The following is a 23656-nucleotide window of genomic DNA, read 5'->3' on the forward strand; positions in this document are numbered from 1 at the left end:
CCTCAAGCCACAGATGGGTGGCGAAGCTTCTCCGAAGAGCCAGAAAGTGAAGTAGCCATTTAACGAGTTTCATTATTTGCTTTGAGAAACACAACATTTCCCACATCCTGCTGAAGGATGCCTCTTTTCCTGGCTTCTGGCACACAAACAAGCGCCTTTATGGGTGACAAAGTATCCTTTAATGCAGGGTTGTCAAACATAAGGCCCGCAGGCCAGATCTGGCCCCTTGAAAGCTCTTATCCGGCCCGCGAACCAACAAAGGCAGCCACACACACACTCTCAATATGGGCTGGCGAGGCATGGCCTGGCCCGACCAAGTGACATTTATCCGGCCCTTGTTAACAATTGAGTTTGACACCCCTGCTTTAATGTCTATGCCGGAGAGCTGGCATTATCTTACGCATTCCAGATTGCAACGTCAAGCGTGCTGCAAGATGGACGCCTCATTAAAAGCGTCGGGAGGAGTTCTTCCCTCTTTGTTGGAGTCAGCAAATGTTTTGCGAAGTCTTGTTTGCTGGCAATTAATAACCACCTACATCTGCCCGAGTTCTAGCAAAGCAGGGTGTTTTTTTCTTAATTAAACAGGCTCTCTGGTACTTGTGACATTATGGCCCACGTCAGGAGAAAAAATATATGACGCCTACCCAGCTACCTTTCTCTCACAGACAACCTGCATGGACATGGAACGGCCAGTGCAGCTAATGAGGAAGGTCGTGATAATCAACAGAAATAACCACACAGTGCATTTTCAACAATCATTTCCTGTATTTCCTATTTATGAGCATGTTTTTTAATCTCTTTTAGGTTTTTTGCATAGTCTAGTACAGGGGTCCTCAAACTACAGCCCGTGGGCCGGATCCGGTCCGTCAGGATCCTGAACCCGGACCCTTCCTCCCTCCGGAGCTGCCGCCGCCACACCCGTCCCTTCCCCAAACTAAGGCGGCCGTTCGCCGTATAAAGCGTCGGCGGCAGCAACAGAGCGGTGACACCCGCGCCGACCCGGGAGCCACCGCTGCCTCTGCGCCTTCCCCGCCGCGGCTGCCCTGAAGAGCCGCTGCCACCATCCTTTCCCCAGGCATGCGCGCGGCTCGGGGGACAGGAGGCGCCGCCTCAGACTGCAATGTGCCCCTCGCCGCCGCTGCTCCTCCTGCCACAGCAGCTGCCACAACCCTGAAGGAGCCATGCCGGGATGGAAGAAGAACATCCCCGTCCGCCTGCAAGCCAAGCAGGAGCGAGGTGAGCGAGCGGGCGAGCGAGCGCCGGGGCCCCCGCGTGGGGAGCTTGGGTGGCGGCGCCTCCAGGGAGGGGAGGGCTGAGAGATCCCCATCTCCCGCCGGCCTCCTCCCGCGCCATTCCCCCTTCCCCTCAGGTGCTCAGTGTTTGAGGGACAGTGCTGGCCCCCTGTTTAAAATGTTTGAGGATCTCTGGTCTAGTAGAATACCAGGAGCGTCATGCAGAGGCAGGCAATGGCAAACCACTTCTGAACATCTCCTGCCTTGAAAACCCTACAAGGTCGCCATAAGTCAGCTGTGACTTTACAGCGGGGGGTGGGGGGAGACCATTTTAATCTGGCCCATTTTTTCCTGTATTTTTCTGCTTCTTTTTTGCCATTTGTATGGCATGCACACATGAACACTTGAAGCTGCCTTATACTGAATCAGACCCTTGGTACATCAAAGTCAGTCTTGTCTACTCAGACTGGCAGCAGCTCTCCAGGGTCTCAGGCAGAGGCCTTTCACATCACCTACTTGCCTAGTCCCTTTAACTGGAGATGCTGGGGATTGAACCCGGGACCTTCTGCATCTGTACATTATGCTCCACTTTTATATTATGCATGTGCCTCTTATGTGGAACTGACATGGGGAAATGATGAGGGCAGTTTCATCTCAAGAGCGGAGAAGCCATCAAAGAAACCTGAACAATGTGTTCACAACGTTTGGCAACATCACTGCTTTCTGACACTCTTACACATACCTCCCTGTGAGTAAGAGGCCTGAAATTTTATATATGACTAGAGCCCCATGGCACAGAGAGGTAAGCTGCAGTAATGTAGTCAAAGGTTCTGCTTACGACCTGAGTTTGATCCCGACTGAAGTTGGTTTCAGGTAGCTGGCTCGAGGTTGACTCAGTCTTCCATCCTTCCGAGGTTGGTGAAATTAATACCCAGCTTGCTGGGGGGGGGGATGTAAATGACTGGGGAAGGCAATGGCAAACCACCCCATAAACACAGTCTGCCTAGTAAACATCGTGAAGTGATGTCACCCCATGGGTCAGTAATGACCCGGTTCTTGCACCTTTACTTTTTAGTCAAACACACCTAGAATATTTGAAAATCTCTAAAAGGAAATCTCTGTCTCGCTTTACGGGAGAAACAAGGTGTCCCTAGAATTATTAATCTATTCTCCAAACTAGTTAGAAAGCTGACATTTACAACCTGAATACTGGAAAACCATAAAAAGGGGTCATTTACACATCTTCGAAATATGACAGTCAAACTGGTTACTGTTCAAAACCCTGAAAGTTGGTACATGTGTCAGAGAAGACAACCTACAGCAAAACAGTTATTAAACTTTCACATCACTCAGAAGTTTGACATTTTGTACACATAGTTTCAGATGGGTGGCCATGCTGATCTGCAGTAGAAGAGCAAGAATTGAGTCTAGTAGCACCTTAAAGACCAACCAGATGCCCAGATTATAAGCTTTCCAGAGCCAACCCTGGAAATTTTGTTGTTCATTAAAGGTGCTAGCTAAGTGGACACAAATTTGGCACACATACAATACAAAACTGCTTCTTTATTCAAAGTAATAAACATGCACGCGTGAAAGATTCTACCACTGGAGAAGTAAGAAAACGGGATGTATTGATTTCTACTTATCTAATACAACTCTCAGAATCAGGGCACTATTCCAGTCAAACCAAACAAGGCTGAAATTACCAGCATGAATGAGTAATTCAAGCAGTCAGACTTTCAGTTGGGAGGGGGAGAGGGAGGGGATGTTTCCTGGCAACTTCATATTGAGCATATATGTAAGCCGAATGTGCTATACACCTACACACAGACCAAAACACAGACACAAACATATAGGTCATATCCGATTAGGAGAACGTGCACAGGCTTACCTTTGAGTTAACCACTTCCAAGGAGATATTCTGAGGCATAGAATTTGGCACTGAAAGAGAGTGGGAGGGGAAAAGAGAATGAAAATGGAAAAGCTGTAATTAGAAGAGTCAAAGACGACAAGAGTTGTTTATGCATGGGTACTTCCACTCACATTCGCCCCTGGCCTGTCTCGGTTGTTTCTTGGAGTTATGCATGAGAAGAAAGCTCAATGTCTGTAACTGCTCATTAAAGCAAAATTAATCAGGTCACATTGATCAACCAAAAACATTTCCTGCTCAAATGAAATGTGTTCATTTATTTTTATGGAAAAGGAGGGGGGGACAACCCTTTTGGGTGGAGAAGGGAGACTCAGTTATTAATAATATCCACTGACACCTAGAATATGTGTGAGTATGGTTACCAACCTCCAGGTATTATATGGAGATCTCCTGCTATTACAACTGATCTCCAGCCGATAGAGATCAGTTCCCCTGGAGAAAATGGCTCTTTGGCAATTGGACTCTATGACATTGAAACCCCTTCCCTCCTCAGGCTCCACCCCCAAAATCTCCAGGTATTTCCCAGTCCAGAGCTGGCAACCCTACATGTGAGAAAGGATACTTTTAAGCCCCACTGGTTTCCAAAGAACAGACAAATTTTCCTTCTCCCAGTGTCATTTAAAGATAAAGGTAGTCCCCTGTGAAAGGATCGGGTCATTCCTGACCCATGGGGTGACATCCCATCCCGACGTTTACTAGGCAGACTTTGTTTATGGGGTGGTTTGCCAATGCCTTCCCCAGTCGTCTATGCTTTGCCCCCAGCAAGTTGGGTACTCATTTTACCCACCTTGGAAGGATGGAAGCCTGAGTCAACATTGAGCCGGCTACCTGAAACTGACTTCCGTCGGGATGGTACTCAGGTCATAAGCAATGCTTTTTGACTGCAGTACTGCAGCTTACCACTCTGTGCCACAGGGCTCTTAGTGTCATTTAGAAAGGGAAAAGTAAAGAGCCCATTCACTCCTCAGGGAAGAAGAATAACGTCGCACAAAAGAACAAATTTCAGGCCTTTGTAATAGGTGACAAAATAGGTGACAAAGAAACAAATGCCTAAAGAAAATCAGTCAACTGCAAATAGGGCTGTCAATTCGGTTCGGCCCGAACTGAAAATCAGCCGAATTTCCCCTGATTCGGTGGTTTTTAGTTCGGGAGGAACCGAACTCAAAACTGGCGGGCAACCGGGGGGGGGGGCGAATTCAGCGAGTTCGGGAGTTCGCGAATAAATTCGGCAAATTCGGCCGTCAGTAAGCAGCATAACCGTCAGTAAGCAGCATTCTCCTCCCCCGGCCAATCGGTGGGCAAGCTGGGTCTTCTTCTGGCCAATCAGTCAGGATTGAGTACTGGAGGAATCAGCTGATGTGCGGCCCGGCCAGGGAGAGAGAGAGAGAGAGCGAAATCCTCGTGTGTGTGTGTGGGGTGCTTGTGCACATTTGCTCCTTTCTGTGGCTGCAGGGGGCGTATTTTTTGGGGTACAGACACAAAACTTTCACTGGAGCTTCAGATGAAGCTTCTTAAGATACCCCCCAAGTTTTGTAAACATTGGGTCAGGGGGTCCCGAGATATGGGCTCCCCTTTTTTCTTTCCATGGCTGCAGGGGGCGCATTTTTGGGGGTACAGATCCCAAACTTTGAGCGGAGTTTCAGACCAGTGTTCTTAAGATACCCCCCAGGTTTTGTAAACATTGGGTCAGGGGGTCTCGAGATATGGGCTCTCCCCCTTTTCCCTCCCCCCTTTTTCCATTTATGTGGCTGCAGGGGGCGCTTTTTTGGGGATATAGCCCCTAAACTTTTAGCATAGCTTCAGTCAATTATTCTTAAGATACTACCCAAGTTTTGTAAAGATGGGTTCAGTGGGGGCAGAAATATCGCCTCCCCCTCTTTTCTCTTTCCATGGCTGCAGGGGGCGCATTTTTGGGGGTGCAGATCCCAAACTTTGAGCGGAGTTTCAGACCAGTGTTCTTAAGATACCCCCCAAGTTTTGTGAACATTGGGTCAGGGGGTCCCGAGATATGGGCTTTCCCCTTTCCCCTTTCCCCTATTGGGATGAATGGATCAGCCGATCCTGTGCATCTCCTGAGCAAAACGTTCCGTGCCTAATTGGAATCATCTTGGATTACAAGTCCTCTTCAGCCCCTCTTGATGGAACAGAAGACAGCCACAGTAAGACCCTTTTGGGGGCTTTAATCTATAATTTTTCTCCTGTGTATGTGTGTGTGTGTGGGGGAAAGCAGAGTCTGTGTGTGTGTGGGGAGGGAGCAATTTCTGTGGGTGGGGGGGAAGCCAAAGGGGGCTTTCGTCGGTTCTGCCTGGGGTGTGTGTTCCCCCTCGAGTCTCTCGCTCCCTGGTTTGAGGGGGGAGGTTTCAGTTGTGTGTTGCAAAGGTGTTGTTTAACATGGTTGTGTTGTTTTGCAGTTGTTTTGCAAATTTCTCAGCTGTTGTCGGGGCTGGGAGCTTTGTGCATGGGCGGCAAGCTCTGCTGAGAGATGCACATTAAGGGTGGGGGGACCCCTTTCAGGGCCCATATCTCAGCCCCCCTGACCCAATCTTTACAAAACTTGGGGAGTGTTTCAATAAACGTCCTTTGAAGCTCTGCCGAAAGTTTGGGACCTCTAACCCCAAAAATGCCCCCCCAGAGCCACGGAAAGGCGCGATTGTGTTTTTAATGGCTTTATTCGGCCGAATTTTTTTTTCCGAACTTTGAATTCCTGCCGAATTGAACGGATCCGAAGTGGGGGAGTTCGGACTTCGGCACGTACCGAACCCACAAGGGCCAAATTCGGCCGAATCCAAACTGTACCGAATTTTTTTTCCGACAGCCCTAACTGTAAATAAATCCTCCCAATTCAAACTTTTGTAAAAAAAAAAAAATAACCAAGAAAGGGTTGAAGCTGAGATGCTTGTACTTTACAGAAACCAACATGAACCAAAAATGTACTGATTGGCACATCCTTGGTGGCACGCAATCCAAGCCCTCCACAATGCCACTAGCTGCCAGTGATCCAAATTTATGACAGAGAAACAGATTCTGTGCGTTCTTTCCTCTTGGCTGTTTCTAAGCATCAAACTGCTCCCACACATAATGCAGGTAAGGATCTTAAATTCAATGCTTGATTTAAGCATATATTACAACATTGGCTTGGTTCATTGTATATTCATGCTGTTCGTTTTTATGACGTTCACCATTTCAATCAAAAGCCAAACATTTTTTTTAAAGAAATGTAAAATGTTTCTGTCCTCTGAAATGTACTATTCTAACATCAAAATTTGATATCAGCACAAATCAGCATTTAAATTTTACAAATGCCAGTTTGCCACTTTGCATTGTTTTGGGGAAGTGCTGAAACTTCAGGAAAAAACCAATGTTTACACCCTTATCAGTTTTCCCTGAAAATATGGTCATGTAAAACATCCAACAGGGCCAGCATGGAGAAGATTGGGACTTACTATCGCTTAAGCTAACATGCTGAGAGCCAGCGTGGTGTAGTGGTTCAGAGTGGCAGACTCTAATCTGGAGAGTCGGGTTCAATTCCCCATTCCTCCACATGAAGCTTGCTGGGTGACCCTGGGCCACTCAGAGTTCTCTCAGAACTCTCTCAGCCCACGCAGAGGCAGGCAATGGCAAGCCACCTTCGAATGTCTCTTGCTTTGAAAACCCTACGGGGTCACCATAAATCAACTGTGGTCATGCATGCTCGCTTTACCCTCCTTTATTCCCTGTTTCCGCCAGGATCAAATTTTTCAGTATGCCCGTTACCTCATTCCTTGGAAGCTCAATGCTGTTTCAACACAAAACGAACCCGGCTTTTCCCATTCCTCTTCTGGCCCAAATTAAACCATTCATCCTGGCTCATTCCGGAGTCACAGAGCGTGCATACTCTGTTCTCAGGTTGAGCTTCGCCCCACCCTTTTGCAAACCTCTCTTCAAGGCAGCAGGCAGATAGCCAAACAGGGGAAACACAGAAGACTGGCTTCTCTCACAGCCAATCACAAAGCAGTGTGCAAAGAGGCAGGGATTCAAGTGCTTCCTCCTTCCTTGGAGCTCTTTCTGAGCAAAAGAAAGGCTTTTTAAAAATGAGGCTTGGATTTCTCCCCACCCCCTATTCTTTCAGATTGTCCCGTTATTTGTTTTTTGTTCTTAAAATGCTTTTTTTTGCTGCAGTTGGGTCTGGGGGGAAGGAAATCTTCTCTCAGGGTGAGTACTGCGAAGCAAGCCAATTACAGAGCAGCATTCAAAGGGATGGGGCTTGATTTGAACTTGGGAGACTGCTTTTCTGTATTCATGCCTCCATTAGCACACAGTTTTGTCTCTGATCATTCCAGCCAATGCATACAGTTTTCTCCAGCCCGGGTTACTTTGATCCTGGCTGAAACAGGGAATAAAGGAGGTTAAAGCGACCATGCATAAATGACCTGTGACTTGATAGTACACACACAAGCTAACAAGACCATTCTCTTTGACAGCAGGTGCCCATGATATAAGGAGCCAGAAGCAAGAAAAAGAAGAGTTGAGTTGGTTTTTATATGCCGACTTTCTCTACCACTTAAGGAAGAATCAAACCGGCTTACAATCACTTTCCCTTCCCCTCCCCACAATAGACACCCTGTGAGGTAGGTGGGGCTGAGAGAGTGTGACTAGCCCAAGGTCACCCAGCTGGCTTCATGTGCAGGAGTGGGGAAAGTCAGTATTGTCTGGCAGCGGCTGACTCAGACCGGCAGCGGCTCTCCAGGGCCTCAGGTAGACGTCTTTCACATCACCTAATTGCCTAGTCCCTTTAACTGGTATTGCTGGGGTTGAACCTGGGACCTTCTGCATGCCAAGCAGATGCTCTGCCAGTGAGCTACAGCCCCTCCCCTGATTTCCCATGACATTCAAAAGGTAATGAAGTTATCTCAGGTTGGCTATTGGTGTTTCATTATCTGGTTACATCAATCAGCATATCATGGAGCTTTTGTTAATCTAAATAAGCAGAGAATGCCCTAAAAGGGATGGTTATAAAGGGGGAAAAACTGTAACAAGTATTTAGCGTGAAACCAATAACATAATTGACAAGAACACTCTAAGTGTCAAAGACAGATTAATCACATTAGAACTCTATGTATTTGGCCCTCATAAATGGTTTACACTGTTAATATTTTCCATGATCTGGTTATTATTTTTTTAATCTGGTTTTACAGTTCCTGGAACTGGAAGAACAGTAATTCCATGTGATTTGGTCTCTGAGCTTATGAGACAATTCTTTCTTATTGATCTTTCAAGGTAATAGGATTGTCCCACTCCAGACACCATAGATGGGGAAGAAAAATCTGCACAGAAAAAAAAGACCCCTCACACCATGGAAGTTGGAACAGTTTGAGACAAATCAATACTTTATAAAAGAAAGCACTATAACCATATGATGACATTTAATTTCTCTCTATCGGGTTGTAAGTTTCCAAAAGTGAAATGTGCTGTACTAAGAAGGGACATTTTCAATGGAGCTGTCTAATGAACGGCCTAACACACAATACTTCCTTTCAAAATAGCATTACAACATTAACAGCCATTACAGACTGCATGTAACCATGGTCAACTAACCAAAGATAAAATTTACCTGGAATACAGTCCTAGACTGCCATCTGCCATGGATAGAGAACCTTAACTTGCAAAATGTCAGTGGTTGTGTGCAAAATGTCAGTGGTTGTGTGCATGCTTCTATCTCATTTTATCCCTTCCTTACTCTAAGGAGAGCAGATGATATGCAGTTCCAGTGCAAAAAGAGCACCTGTATTAGGGTTGCCAGGTCCCTCTTCGCAAAGGGGTGGGAGGTTTTTGGGGTGGAGCCTAAGGAGGGAGGGGTTTGGGGAGGAGAGAGACTTCAATGCCATAGAGTCCAATGGCCAAAGCAACCATTTTCTCCAGGTGAACTGATCTCTATTGGCTGGAGATCAATTGTAATAGCAGGAGATCTCCTGCTACTATCTGGAGGTTGGCAACCCTAGCCTGTATACACATGAGCATTTAGGTGTAACTTGGTCATAACTTTCGGCATATCATCAAGGCAGCAATTTGATAATAAACTACAGATAGAGTAACAGCTTTATCTTTACCAGACAGCAGATAAATAAGATGACGATGAAGAAGAAGAGTTTTTTTTTTATACCCCGATTTTCTCTACTGAAAAGAGTCTCAAAGAAGCTTCCAGTCACTTTCCATTCTCCTCCCCACAACAGACATCTTGTGAGGCAGGTGGAGCTGAGAGAGTTCAGAAAGAACTGTGACTAGCCCAAGGCCACCCAGCAGGCTTCATATGAAGGAGAGGGGAGTCCAACCAATTTCTCCAGATTAGAACCCGCCACTCTTAACCACCACACCATGCTGGCTCTCCAATGGAGCTTCACATCTATATGAGGGATTTGCACAAGGCCCATTGGCTCTCTTAATCATCTATATTACCATTTAGGATTGGGATCTTTGCCTCCAAAACAGAATTCCATATACATTATTGGAAAATGCATGTCCTATCAAGGGTTATCAGCTGTTGTATCTTAATTCCCCCCCCAAAAAAAATAGGTGATGAAAGCCACTCAGCAGTTTTTGCATCCAAGAAAAACACCATGCAAGCCACCAGATCCACTTGAAAGATCTCACGGCTAGTCTTGCACATTCATGGTGGTGAGCTGGTATTCTCTTTCGACTCATGGGATAAGTCTCCGACAAATTTTATGACCCCAACACATAAATACTGACAAGTTGACTAATATTCAAACTGTCCTGGGTTGTTCTTTCAACTTAGGGAGTCTGTTTCAGATTTCAATGGGGTAAAAATATTAAAGATACAATTGGGGGGGGGGGAAGGAGAAGAAAAGTGTGAGCATTCACTGAGGTTATGTTTTAATACCACATCAATTTATCTAATTCTCAATTCTTATATCTCCCTTCCCCATCTTCAGTTACATTTATTATTCATTTATTTAATTTATACTCTACTTTTCTCCCCAGTGGGGATCCAAAGAGGGCCAATTTTCTTCTCTTCCATTTTCCCCCTCACAATTAGGCTTACACCAGCATCATGTAGTGATTAAGAGTGGCAGACTCTAATCTGGTGAACCGGGTTTGTTTCCCCACTCCTCCACATGAAGTCTGCTTGGGCCAGTCTCAGTTCTCTTAGAGCTCTCTCAGCCCCACCTACCTCACAAGGTGTCTGTTGTGGGGAGGGGGGAGAGAAGGCAATTGTAAGCCGCTTTAAGACTCCTAAACGTAGAGAAAAAGTGGGGTATAAAAACCAACTCTTCTTCTTCAAATGTGTAACTGGCTCAATGTCACCCAGTGAGCTTTCATGGCAGATTGGTTATTTGAATCCCTCACTTTTTTAACATTTCAGATTGGGCCTTTTTCAGGTTTATAGAAAGACCTCTCTTGTCTGTTGATGGCTCCAATCTCTGGATTTAAACATCCATAGATTTGAATTTATTGAGAATTAGGCATATTGATTATGATAATTGCACCTTTGCCTGTCACATTTATTTCTGCTACTGGGATTAACCTCCCTTTTCTTTAATGTGGAACATTTTGTTTGTTTATTTGACTTTTAAGCTGCCCTTTCCCAGCATTCAAGTCTAGCTTAACATGGTTTACAAGTTTAACACAGTTAAAACCCAACAATGTACAATTTAAAACCACAATATTTCATAAAAATTCCAAGGGCGCCCTAAAACCAAATAACAATATAACAATAGCGGGGACTAATTCAGAGGGAAGAATAAAACGGAAGACGACAGCCCCATGGCGCAGAGTGGTAAGCTGCAGTACTGCAGTCAAAGCTCTGCTCACAACCTGAGTTCGATCCCGACGGAAGTCGGTTTCAGGTAGCTGACTCAAGGTTGACTCAGCCTTCCATCCTCCTGAGGTCAGTAAAATGAGGACCCAGCTTGCTGGGGGTAAAGTGTAGATGACTGGGGAAGGCAATGGCAAAACACCCCATAAACAGTCTGCCTAGTAAATGTCATGATGTGACATCACCCCATGGGTCAAGAATGACCCAGTGCTTACCTTTACCTTTTTAACAACAGGACACTCTCAGGATGGGAGGGATGGGAGCAAAATAAAGAAGATATAGATAAATAGACAGGGAAGGGGGGGAGGACCTGATGACATCTAATGAGACATTCAGGGGGAATCACCGTTGTTCATCAAGAGTTGTGCATATTTGCAGATCTAGGTTTGTCATTTGTGCCTCTAGTGCCACGGAAGCTTTATTTTGACCATTTTTTCTCCAGGAGAACTAAAACTTCTGGAAACACTTTTGGAGGAGAACTTTCCAGACACCTGCATGGATACTAATCACTCTTTTCTCTCACTTAATCATGATCTGGAAGCCAGAGTTCACTGCTTGGGTGGCAGGCCTCCTCTCCAAAGTTGGAATTCAATCTCCATAAATTACCCACAAAATTAATGTTTCGACTGATTTTTTTTGCTTTGTTTTTGTTTTTTTATAATTATACACATGAGGCACTTCTGTTCTGCCAAGGTCTGCTTTGTATTACAAAAGGTATCTCAATTAGGTGGATCGGTGCAAGTGGCACTTGAAAATATATTGCCGAAATGTCAACCGGAGGAATAATAGAGCAGAGAACCAAGCAAGGCCATTATACTGCAAGCAAACCTTTTACAAAGAAAATGAACCCTGCTGCTTACGATAGAACCTGCATAAGTTGAACCAATGATCTCAAGTCAAGCATGTTAACGCTTTGTATGGGAATTTTTTACCGCCTTACAGTTAAGGCTCCCTTCACACACAAGAATCAAACTTTATCTTCCAGTATACTCCCATTCAGAGGCTTTATTTTATTTGTTATTCGCTTTATATCCCTCCCTCCCCGGCGCCACCAGGCTCAGGGCAGCTTCCAACAATAAATACAGCAAAATACACAGAACACATCAGAAACAGTATTTAAAATGTACAATACAAGCTTAAACTAAACCCCCATTAATAGAGATGGCACCCTTTCTCAATGACCGGCTCCTATACCAAATGCAGGTTGCCAAATGTAGGTTGGGAAATACCTGGAGATTTGAGGGTGGAGCCTGAGGAGGGCAAGGTTTGCAGAGGGGAGACACTTCAATGGGGTATAAGTCCATAGAGTCCACCCTTCAAAGCTGCCATTTGCCCCAGGGAAATTGATCTCTGAACACATGAACACATGAAGCTGCCTTATACTGAATCAGACCCTTGTTCCATCAAAGTCAGTATTGTCTACTCAGACTGGCAGCGGCTCTCCAGGGTCTTAGGCAGGGGTCTTTCACATCACCTACCTGCCTATTCCCTTTAACTGGAGATGCCAGGGATTGAACCTGGGACCTTCTGCATGCCAGGCAGATGCTCTACCACTGAGCCTCATCCCCTCTCTGTTGAATAGAGATTAGCTGTAATTCCCGGAGATCTTCAGGCCTTACCTAGATGTTGACAACCCTACCCACACACCAGCTACATTCTGGATCTGTGATTGGTAGCTGTAGTTGTGGTGCTTTCTCTTAGAATTTGCCACTGTCCACATGTTCTTTGACGTAATCTCAGTCCCCTGGAATGGCCAACCAGGGTGGGCACTAGGGTTGCCAGGTGACTTGGAGTGGCAGACAATTGCCCATCAATCCAGCTGACAGCGTGCGCAGCCAATGTGATCCCGTCATTTCCGGTTAACTTTCTGAAGCGCCGCAGCCCACTCAAATAGGGGTCTGAGTGGTAAATCGTTCCCTTGTGTTGTAGTACTTCCGGAAGTAAATCAGAAGTGACGGGACTGTATCACTCGCGGCCATGCACAGGTGATCCTTACCCCTCAAAATCTCTCACCAGAGGAGAGGGGGGGACCTGGCAACCCTAGTGGGCACCTTTGCTTGCTGCATTTAGGAAAATATGCAAGAAAACCTTTATTTCGGAGGTTGTTTGCTGGAGGGGTCACTGGTTTAGGCAGAACCGGCTGTGTTTGTAATCTCTGTGTTACTTTCACTTTGATCATGGATTTATTATGTTTTGGGTCCTTGCAACTTGTGGTTGCCTCATTAGTTACCTTGAGTTTAAGGAGATAATGTGAGAAGGTAATATTTTAAATAAGTCGTAACAATTTCTTTCGGCCAGTGGTAGCTGTTCTTTGCTTTCTGCTCTTGAGAAACGGTCCTCTGGTTCACCGGCCATAAGTAAATATACATCCTATCACACAGAGTTGCCAACTCTGGGTTGGAAAACTCCTACAGATTGGGGGGGGGGTGAAGCCTGGAGAAAAAGAACAATTTGGACTTCACTAGAGTATAACTCCATAGATTCCATCCTCCAAAGCAGCCATTTTCTCCATGGGAACGGACGTCTCTTGTCTGGAGATCAGTTGTAATTCCAAGAGATCCAGCATGGTGCAGCGGTTAAGAGCGGTGGTTTGGAGCTGTGGATTCTGATCTGGAGAACCAGGCTTGATTCCCCACTCCTCCACATGAGCGGCGGAGGCTGATCTGGTGGACTGGAATTGTTTCCCCACTCCTACACATGAAGCCATCTGGGTGACCTTGGGCTAGTCACAGTTCTCTTAGAGCGCTCTCACAGGGTGTCTGTTGTGGGGAGGGGAAGGGAAGATGATTGTAAGCTGGCTTGATTCTTCCTTAAGTGGTGGAGAAAGTCGGCATATAAAAACCAACTCTTCTTCTTCTAGGTTGGGAACCCCTGCAATATGTTAATTTCATTGGCAGGGAAAAGTGACAGTAGGGAAGGAAAAAGGAAACTTGTACAACAATAGACTCACTCGTTTATTTCTTGCTAAGGGAAAAGCAAAAATCAAAAGGTGGGCATTTGAAAGGAGCCTGGGAACCTTCCTCTGTAGATGTCTATTTCTGGCCTAAAGGAGTATTTAATTAACATGCTAGTAGCGCCACTATGTATGAAGTGTGCTACCTCGCATCACTGGGTAAGAACTGGGTCTACCCAGCTGCAAAAATGCTCTCCTATTTGTTTGATTTTAAAAATCCTTTTGTGCTGGTACCATGTCTTTCAGGCTTCCTGACTAGGGACGGGACCCAATTTCAAAAGCTGACTGGTTCAGTTTGAATATATATCCTTTGATTTTGTTTCTATCATGTGGAGAAATGAACTTGGGAGTCTTTATTTTCACACTGGTTTCTTCTTCCTTGTGTCATTATTATTATTCCCCAGAGGCACGAGCTTACTTTTCAATGTTATTTTTATGTGTGTGTCAGTTGTGGATAAACGGTGGCGTAAAATGGCATCTGACACCCGGTAGATCTCATAAAAGAAACGGAACAAACAAATCAACAGCAGTGACCCAAGCTACTGACAATGACAAAATAGGAAATCAAACTGAAATGAAAAGTGTCATATCAGTTCATCCCCATCCCTGACTAGAGTTGTTCCTGAATTCAGTTCCAATTCCCCATTAGGGAATCTTTGCCACAAATGAGTTTGCCAGGCAAACTTACCACAACCGAAGGTAGTGAATCTGTTGAGCTGATCTCAGGACTAGTTCATTACTAAGGATGCTAGCCTCCAGGTGGGACCTGGGGGTCCCCTGGAACTACAGCTCATCTCCAGACTACAGAGACCAGTTCCCCTAGAGAAAATTGACAGTTTGGAGGGTGAACTCTGTGGCATTGTACCCCACTGAGGTCCCTGTCCTCCCCAGGCTCCACCCTGAAATCTCCAGGGACTCCCTGCTTTTACAGGTAACTGTAACCTCTCTGCTGAGCTCCTTTGCAAAAGAGCTCAGTTGTAAGCAGTAAAACCACGCTGGCTGGCTGTACTCAGAATTCATTAATAACAAGAAAAGGTAGATGTAAACATGTTTGGTAGTGGCACTGAGCTGCATTGAGCTGAGACATGCAACACGCATGCCTGAAACTGAGCATATGTAAGTGCTATTAGTCTATCAGATCCTTGATCAATCAGTGACATCTTTGCACCTGGTGATTACAATTGTTATTATTCTTGTTGTTGTTTCAATGTAATACCCCGCTCTCCCCGGCCGAGACAAGGCACTCCGAACCTGCAAGAGTGCGATCACCCCTATTCGCAAAGAGACTATTGCTTTAATTGGATGGCTTCCATCTAGGGCTGTGCATATCAGTAATCCTGAGCTGAAAATAAAGCAGAAAATCGCCATTTTGGCTTATTTTTGGCTTGGGTTTACTGGGGGGAAAAAAACACTTGAATCACCAAGTAGAATAGGCAATTCCTGGAAAAAGCCGAATAATTATTTGGCTTTTTCCAGTTTGGCTGGGGGGGATTTTTGGTGGTAGAGTCCCCAAATTCGCAGCAGAGCTTGAAGGGACTCTTCTTGCCTGACCCCTGAAGTTTGGTGACGATTGGGTAAGGGGGTCCAATTTTATGGGGTCTGGAAGGGGTCGATCCCCTCTATAGAGAAACATTGCAAACTTCACAATAACTTCACACACACACACACACAAACCATAAATGGGCCCGAATTCTTCCAGTAAATCCAGAAATAAGCCGAATTCCCATATTTATCAGCATGGGTTTTTGGCTTATTTCGGGTTTACCAGAAAAAATCGGGCCCAATAAACCCAAACCTGAAATTTACTGGATTTTTTCCCCCAACAACCCTACTTCCATCACTTCTGGCTCCTCTCAGCCTTGCTCATGCCTATACTGTGTGGCTCAAACCCAATATCTGTCCAGAATGCTATAGTCATTGGTCCTTAGATCACCTAACCAGGTTTCAAAACCTACAAACATTTTTTTTGTGAGACCTATACCAGAGCACATACACTGAGCCGCTGACTGACCCAGTCTGCCATTCAATTTGTCCATTATTTCACAAGAGACATTTCCCCCCAGCGGGCTGGGCCACCTGATGTTCGATGAATGAATGGGAAATTCACAATGATGACATTGAGGCAAAATCCATGAAGCCGCCTGATAGTACAACCACTGATCTATCAAGGTCATTATTATCTACTCTGAAGGGCAGCAGCTTCCCAGAGGTCAAACAGAGGTTGTTCATATTACCTACTATCGGAGCCTTTGAAAAGGCAATGCCAGGGATTGAACATGGGACCTTCTGCATGCAAAGCAGATGCTCTAGCACTGAGCCACGGCCCTACTGAGAAACGTCAACTATGAAGTCTACTCTATAGCAGCATTCTCCGCCCATGCATATATATGTTTAGCTCTTCCTTACCATCTGAAAGCGTCCTGACAGTCAGATCTTCAGAAGATACTCCAGGTCCGTAACGGTTGTAAGCCAGAAATCGTATGGTGTATTCAGTGAATTTCTTTAGCCCTTCCAGCTTGTACGATAAGCCATTAACCTCTATATTCTAGGCACAAAGAAAAACAAGAACAGTATTACTGCACAAAGATATTACACGGGCCAGAATATCATCCAAATGGTTGAAAGAGCCATTTCACTTTCTAAGAGCTGGTATGGGTGTTACGCATTCATCTACCACCCCCCACAACTTCCCACAGGTGATAATTCACCTGTGTTCCAGTTCACCAGATTAGAGTCCACTGGGGAAAGCCGGCTCGCGTCGTTCCAGCTTGCCCAGCCGGCTCTGTGCGTCCCGGGGCGCACAGAGCCGGCTCAGAGCGCTGGAACGATGCGAGCCGGCTCTGTGCGTCCTGCCTGCCTCCCAGCTGGGAGGCGGGCGGGGAAAGCCGGCTCACTTCGTTCCAGCGTGCCCAGCCGGCTCTGTGCCTCCCGGGGCGCACAGAGCCGGCTGGGCATGCTGGAACGGGGCGCACAGAGCCGGCTCACGTCGTTCCAGTGCGCCCAGCCGGCTCTGTGCGCACATTTGCTCCATAACACGCACAGACATTTCCCCTCACTTTTGAGGAGGAAAAAAGTGCGTGTTATGGAGCGAAAAATACGGTAGTTTTATTGTGTCTATCTTTTATCAATCTATCAATTTTTAAACCTAGTATTTTCCTTTTATTATGTATTTGTGGTATTGTTGACATGTTTGTAATGACCTAAGGCCATTCATTCACTACACCACGCTGGATGAGATGAACTTATCTGACACCCTGGTACATTTCAGCAGGATATAACATTCCCTTCTTTTCTCACCTGTTCTTTCCCAGTCGCTACTTCAGTACAGTACAACCTGTAGCCTTCGACTGGTCCATTTGCATAGGCGGGTGGTTCCCATGTAATAAGGATTGAGGTAGGTGAGGTAGATACGGCTCGCAGGTTTTCCACCGGTCCTGGGATTTGCACTGCGTTAAAAGAAACACACAGAACCCAGAATTACCACAGTCAGTCCAGTGAACTGTGATGTAGCACTACAGCTTCTATGCAACACAATAAATGCTTCATTATTACAATGGCACACATATAGAAAGAAAACAATTTCTTTGATCTGTCCTCCAAGAATATGGCAAGACACCATCCATTACAGTTACAAGAACATCCCCCCTCAACTGAGCGGTCCTAAAAAAACTCACTGATATTAAAGGGTGTGTGTGTGTGTGTGTGTGCAGAATTTATTTATTTATTTATTATTTCCTTTTGTTACCCTGCTCTTCCTGGCCAAAGCCAGGCTCAGTAGCTCCTAGAAACCCCCTCTCGCAGCATGATTTGCAGAGGAAAAGCAGAAGGCAGACAATGGAGTGCTAAGAACATAAGAGTTTTGTTGGATGAGACTGGAGGCTGATTTAGTACAGCATGCTGTTCCACAAAGCGGCCAACCAGCTGCCCAGGAGGGGCTGTGGCCCAGTGGTAGAGCATCTGCTGGGCATGCAGGAGGTCCCAAGTTCAATCCTTGGCATCTCCAGTTAAAGGGACTAGACAAGTAGTTGATGTGAAAGACCTCTGCCTGAGACCTTGGAGAGCCTCTGCTGGTCTGAGTAGATAATACAGACTTTGATGGACCAAGGGCCTGATTCAGTATAAGGCAGTTTCATGTGTGTCCAATAAAAAGAGCACAGAAACCAAGGTCTTCCCCTGAAGATGCCTCCTGGCACTGGTGTTCAGACGTTGTCTGCCTCTGGATGGGGAGGTTCCCTTTAGTCACCATGATTAATAACCATTTGTGGATCTCTCCCCCATGAATCTGCCTAGTCTCCCTTTCAAGCCATCTATGTTTGTGGCCTTCACTATGCCCATTGACAGAGAACTCCACAATCTAATTATTCATTATTCACTAAGCTTGTCTTTCACCTGCCATTTTTTCCTGCCATCTTCTTACCTCAATGCTTTCCCCCATGATGTCTAAATATACACCTGGGACCCCTGGCTGGGGAGAAAGCTAACTGCATCCCACCACCAGCAGGAGAGCTGGGCGCAAGGACATGTGAAGTTGTCAACATCACTAACACTGCTACCTGTAAGTGGCAAAGGGTAGCTCTAGGAATCGCTGGAAATTCTATTAGTTTCTATATAGAGTTTTTGGTGATTCCTAGAGTTCCTGGAAGTGATGTAGTGTCAGCCCTTGGCCCACAGAACCAGAAATCACCACAAAGTCATATAGAGTCCAAACAGATGGCTTTTACTGATCAAATAGGCATACAGTGCAAACGAATAAAATGACAGCTATGAGAGGCTCACTAGCTGGGAGATATTATAAGGCAGGAAAGGCGGGAGATTACACGCATGAATACAGTTTCCCAGGAGCTGAGTTCCCAGGCCTAGGTATGCGACCTTGGGGGGCAGACAATACAGCACAGAGACAGAGGCAATAACGAAACCGAGATAGCAGCCTGACATTCTGCTCCCCTCAAGGCCCCCTCCCAGTTCGCAAGGGGGCTGGCCTGTCCGGGTAAGCAATGTGAAAGGCGTCGACGAGGTCGGGGGCGGAGACATCCCGTGCGCGCACCCATTCGTCATAGGCAGGGGGGAAATGTTTCCAACGAACTAGATATTGCAGATTGCCATGGTGAATACGGGAGTCAAGGATCTTGGAGACTTCGAAGTGTTCTTCCCCCCCCACCATGATGGGTTGCGCAGGCGGTGGGTCCGGATGCCACCGTGGAGAAGCAACATGGGGTTTGAGGAGGCTTATGTGGAAAACAGGATGCACACGCCTCAAGGATTTGGGGAGAGCCAGTTCCACTGTGACAGGGTTTATGACCCGAGTAATGGGGAAAGGGCCAATGAATTTGGCGCTGAGCTTATGGCACGGTTGGGTGGAACGGAGATTTTTGGTGGAAAGGTAAACCAAAGCACCCACTTGCAGATCACCCCCGGGGGAGCGATGTTTGTCAGCTTGCGCTTTGTATTTACGTTTGGCCCGGTCGAGGTTGCTAACGAGCCAGGGCCAAGTGGTACGGAGGGCGTGTGCCCAGGAGGCAATGTCGGGGTTCCCCTCCCCCTCTACATCATCTGTAGGAGCGATGGGACTGAAATCTTGTCCATACACAGCAAAAAACGGGCTAAAACCTGTGGATTGATGCATGGCATTATTGTAGGCATATTCTGCTAAAGGTAACAGTTCCACCCAGTTATCCTGGTGGTAGTTAACATAACAACGCAAATAACATTCAAGTACAGCATTGACACGTTCAGTTTGACCATCAGTTTGAGGATGGTATGCACTAGACAATCCCTGTTCCACCCCCACCAACTTGAGGAAAGCTTTCCAAAACTTAGAAACGAAACCACTTCCGCGGTCACAAATTATTTTACGCGGAAACGAATGTAAACGAAAGATATGCGTCACGAAGAGGCGGGCCAGTTTCTGAGCAGAGGGGATCCCTGCGCATGGAATCAAATGTATTTGCTTAGAAAACAAATCAGTAACAACCCACAACACAGTTTTACCCCCACTGAGAGGGAGATCAGTCATGAAGTCCATAGCAATCACTTCCCAAGGTCTGCTGGGCGTTTCAAGAGGTTGTAGCAGTCCCGGGGGTTTGCCCTGCGATCGTTTCGCAGCGGCACAAACGGGACAGCTGCGGATGAAGGAGTCAATGTCGGAACGCATTCCCCCCCACCAGAACTGTCTGCGCAATAAGTGAAGGGTCTTCAGAAACCCAAAGTGCCCAGCTGTTTTGGCTCCATGAGCTAAATGTAAAACGTCCTTCCGGAGAGCTTTGGGTACATACAATTTTGAGTCTTTGTACCAGGACCCCCCTTGTTCCAAAACACCAGGAGGTAGGGTATGAGCGGAACGTTCTAAAAGGCACTGGTCCCGAAGGACAGTTAAAAAGGATTCGGAGATGGGGATTTTGGAGGGAGCCCCCCCATCGGTCATGGAGATCTGAGAAACAGTTATAGGGCTAGTGCTTACGTGCGGCGGCGCGCAGACTGCAGGCGGCTGAGCGGTCGGAGGGGTAGGAGGGGCGGGAACTCCGGTCTGTTGCGGTGGCGGCTGGGCAGCCGGTTGGGCTGGCGGAGCTTGCGAGTTAGGGAAGGTGTGCTGATGCTGGGATCGGGTTTGCACAGCCAGCATAGGTAGGGCCCCACGTTGCATAGGGGTGAACAGAGAGTTGGTGGGTCTTTCGAGTTTTACCGGATATTGTGGTAAACGGGAGAGGGCATCCGCGAGAACGTTCTGCTTCCCAGGGACGTGCTTCAGGGTGAAACGGAACTGAGCAAAGAACTCCGCCCACCGTTGTTGTTTCGCCGATAGCTTATGGGACCCCGTGAGGGCAGCTAGATTTTTGTGATCGGTCCAAACTTCAAAGGGTACTTTAGACCCTTCCAAGAATTGCCGCCATAAAGTCAGTGCATGATGAACTGCAGAGGCCTCTTTCTCCCAGATGGGCCAGTTTAATTGAGCGTGCGCAAATTTTTTTGAAAAGTAAGCGCAAGGGTGAAGAAGACCGTCCGGTCCTTGCTGGAGGAGAGCCCCTCCCATGGCTACATCGGAAGCATCGACTTGCACAATGAACATTTGATTTGGGTCTGGGTGCCGTAGCACCGGCTCCGAAGTGAAGAGGCGTTTGAGGGCCAGAAAGGCGGCTTGGCATTGCTCAGTCCATAGGATTTTTGCGGAGGGCAAGGCAGCCGAGCTTACTTTTCCCTTAGTTTTCAGCAGGTCCGTAATGGGTAGAGCCACTTGGGCGAAGTTAGGGATGAATCCCCGATAGAAGTTTGCAAATCCCAGAAATTGCTGTACTTGCTTACGGTTGGTGGGGGGAGTCCAATCGAGGACGGCTTGGACTTTGGCGGGGTCCATGCGAAGACCTTGGTGGGAGATGATGTATCCCAAAAACGTGAGTTTGCTTTGGTGAAATTCACACTTAGCTAGTTTAGCGAACAGTTGATGGTTACGCAGGCGTTGTAGAACTTCCCTGACCAGAGTCACATGCTCGTCCACAGTTTTCGAATAAATGAGAATGTCATCTAAGTAGACCACCACTCCACGATATAGAAGGTCATGTAGGATTTCATTGATGAGTTGCATGAAGACCCCCGGGGCCCCTTTTAATCCGAATGGCATTACAAGGAATTCATACATTCCGAAACAGCTAGAGAAGGCAGTGAGGTGTTCATCTCCTTCGCGGATACGGACTCGGTAGTAGGCTTCCACCAAGTCTAATTTAGAGAACACACGGCCTTCCTGTAATTGTCCCAAAATATCCGATATTAATGGGATAGGATAGGCGTTGGTCTGGGTAACCGCATTGAGCTTTCTGAAGTCAATGCACAGGCGAAGGTCGCCCTCTTTTTTCCGGACGAAAAACGCGGGGGCCGAGTTTGGGGCATTCGAAGGGCGAATGAACCCTCTGGCGAGGTTTTTGTCCAAAAAGTCCCAGAGGACAGTGCGCTCGGAAGCGCTCATAGGGTAAATCTTACTTTTGGTTAATGTGCAATCCTTTACTACTTCAATCGCACAGTCTGAGGCCCGGTGGGGGGGTAAGGCATCACATTCCCTAAGGTCGAAGACATCTTCAAAGTCCCGGTATACAGCGGGTAGAGCCGGTGGTACTGGGGCAGTAGAGGTTAATGCTGGAACGGGCGGAAATGGCAGAGAAAGTTTTGCCGATGCTGGTCGCAGGTGGGACTAGCGAAAGAGATAGTGTTTGTTTCCCAATCAATACTGGGACTATGTCCTTTAATCCAGTTAATTCCCAAGACCACTTCAAATCGGATAGGGGCTATAGTGAAGTCTATTTGTTCCCAGTGGGAACCAATTCCCATTGCCACCCCTATGGTGCGGTGATCAACTGGACCCCCCTGGAATTGGCTCCCGTCCATTTGAGCAAATTGGACGGGGGCGGGTAAAGCCTCTGAGTCGGCTCTGAGTGCAGCAAACGTGGCTTCGCTTATGAGAGTGCGACAGCAACCGGAGTCAATTAGTGCTTTGACGGGGATTTGTGGACCTCCGTTAAGTTGTTGTAAAACTGCATCCACGTAGACGGTGGAGTCCACTTCTTTGATTTTGGTAGGAGCATTCGATTTGATAGGAAGATCCTGAGAGGTCTGTGGAGATGCTCCATTCACCACAGACCGGAGCCGTTTTTTGACAAGTCGAGGGGAGATTCCAGGTTTAAGGCTGGAGAAATCCAAGGGTTTTCCTCATCCGAAGAGGGAAAGCTGTCCCCCAATGGGGCACTTGTAATCCGAGACCCGGCGGGGTCGTTGGAAGCAGGCAGGGAGGCTGGGTCCCCGGCATGGAGTGCAGAGGGTGTGGGCCTTCCCGGAGCTGCGCTGCGGGTGGCCGCGGTGCCTCTGCGTGGTGGACGACCTCGGGCGCGGGTTGTCGTGCTGGGACGAAATAATTCCTGGCGGCGTGGGCAAACGGCTGCAAAGTGGCCCATTTCTCCGCATGTAAGACAGGCACCCCTCTGAAATCGGGCTTCACGTTCCTGGAGCGGACGTGGGGGATTTCGTGGGACGAGCAGTGGTGCCTTGGGTTGAGGCTTTTGGGTGCCCTTCTCCTTGTGCTTTTGACGGACGAGAGAAATAAAGCGGCGGCGGCTTTCCACTTCCTCGGCTAATAGGATCCAGCCTTCGAGGGTATCGGGATCGCCCCGCATGTAAGACCAGTTCAGAATGTCAGGATGCAAGGCTTCCCTGAAATGATGGATTAGGGTGGTCTCGGGCCAACCTACAATTTTACTTGCCAGTCGCTGAAATTCATCGGCAAATTCCCGAACTGTAGCAGAGCCTTGTTTTAATTGTAAGAGTTCCGTTTTGGCTCTTTCCCCCAGGAAGGGGTCCTCAAACCTCCTTCTCAGGGCAGTCATGAAGTTGTTGAGGGAACGAATCGCACGAGAGCGGGTGTCAAACTGGAGGACCATCCAGTCAGCCGCTTTGCCTGTCAGGAGGGAAGCTACGTACCGCACCCGGCTATCTTCCGTGGGGAAAAGTTGACCTTGTTCTCGCATATAACTGTCCACTTGATGCAAGAAACAAGGCAAAGTCTCAAGAGATCCGTCATACGTAGTCCTCAATTTGAGTTGCTTCCAAGGGCCGGGCGCGGGTTGACCCGGTTGCACAGGTGGTCCGGGCGGAGGAGCAACAGGAGCTCCAGGAGGCAAGGGTGGAGCAGGCACATTAGCAGGTGGTTGCACGGGTGGTCCGGGCGGAGGAGCAACAGGAGCTCCAGGAGG

At 47.3% G+C, this 23656-nt stretch overlaps 1 protein-coding gene across 1 annotated transcript in view; it reads right to left on the minus strand.

Annotated features, from left to right (window-relative positions):
- The window catches only part of DCC (DCC netrin 1 receptor), a 591765-nt gene that overhangs the window by 221680 nt on the left and 346429 nt on the right, over window positions 1-23656 (minus strand). Inside the window, exons 10-12 of the mRNA XM_056849071.1 lie at window positions 17226-17374; window positions 16335-16473; window positions 3124-3173 (exon numbers count right to left, since the gene is read on the minus strand). Of these exons, the coding sequence (XP_056705049.1) occupies window positions 3124-3173; window positions 16335-16473; window positions 17226-17374 (338 nt within the window). The remainder of the gene's footprint in view (window positions 1-3123; window positions 3174-16334; window positions 16474-17225; window positions 17375-23656) is intronic.

Source organism: Euleptes europaea, chromosome 4 (genome assembly GCF_029931775.1).
Source record: "Euleptes europaea isolate rEulEur1 chromosome 4, rEulEur1.hap1, whole genome shotgun sequence".
Classification (NCBI taxonomy): domain Eukaryota; kingdom Metazoa; phylum Chordata; class Lepidosauria; order Squamata; family Sphaerodactylidae; genus Euleptes; species Euleptes europaea.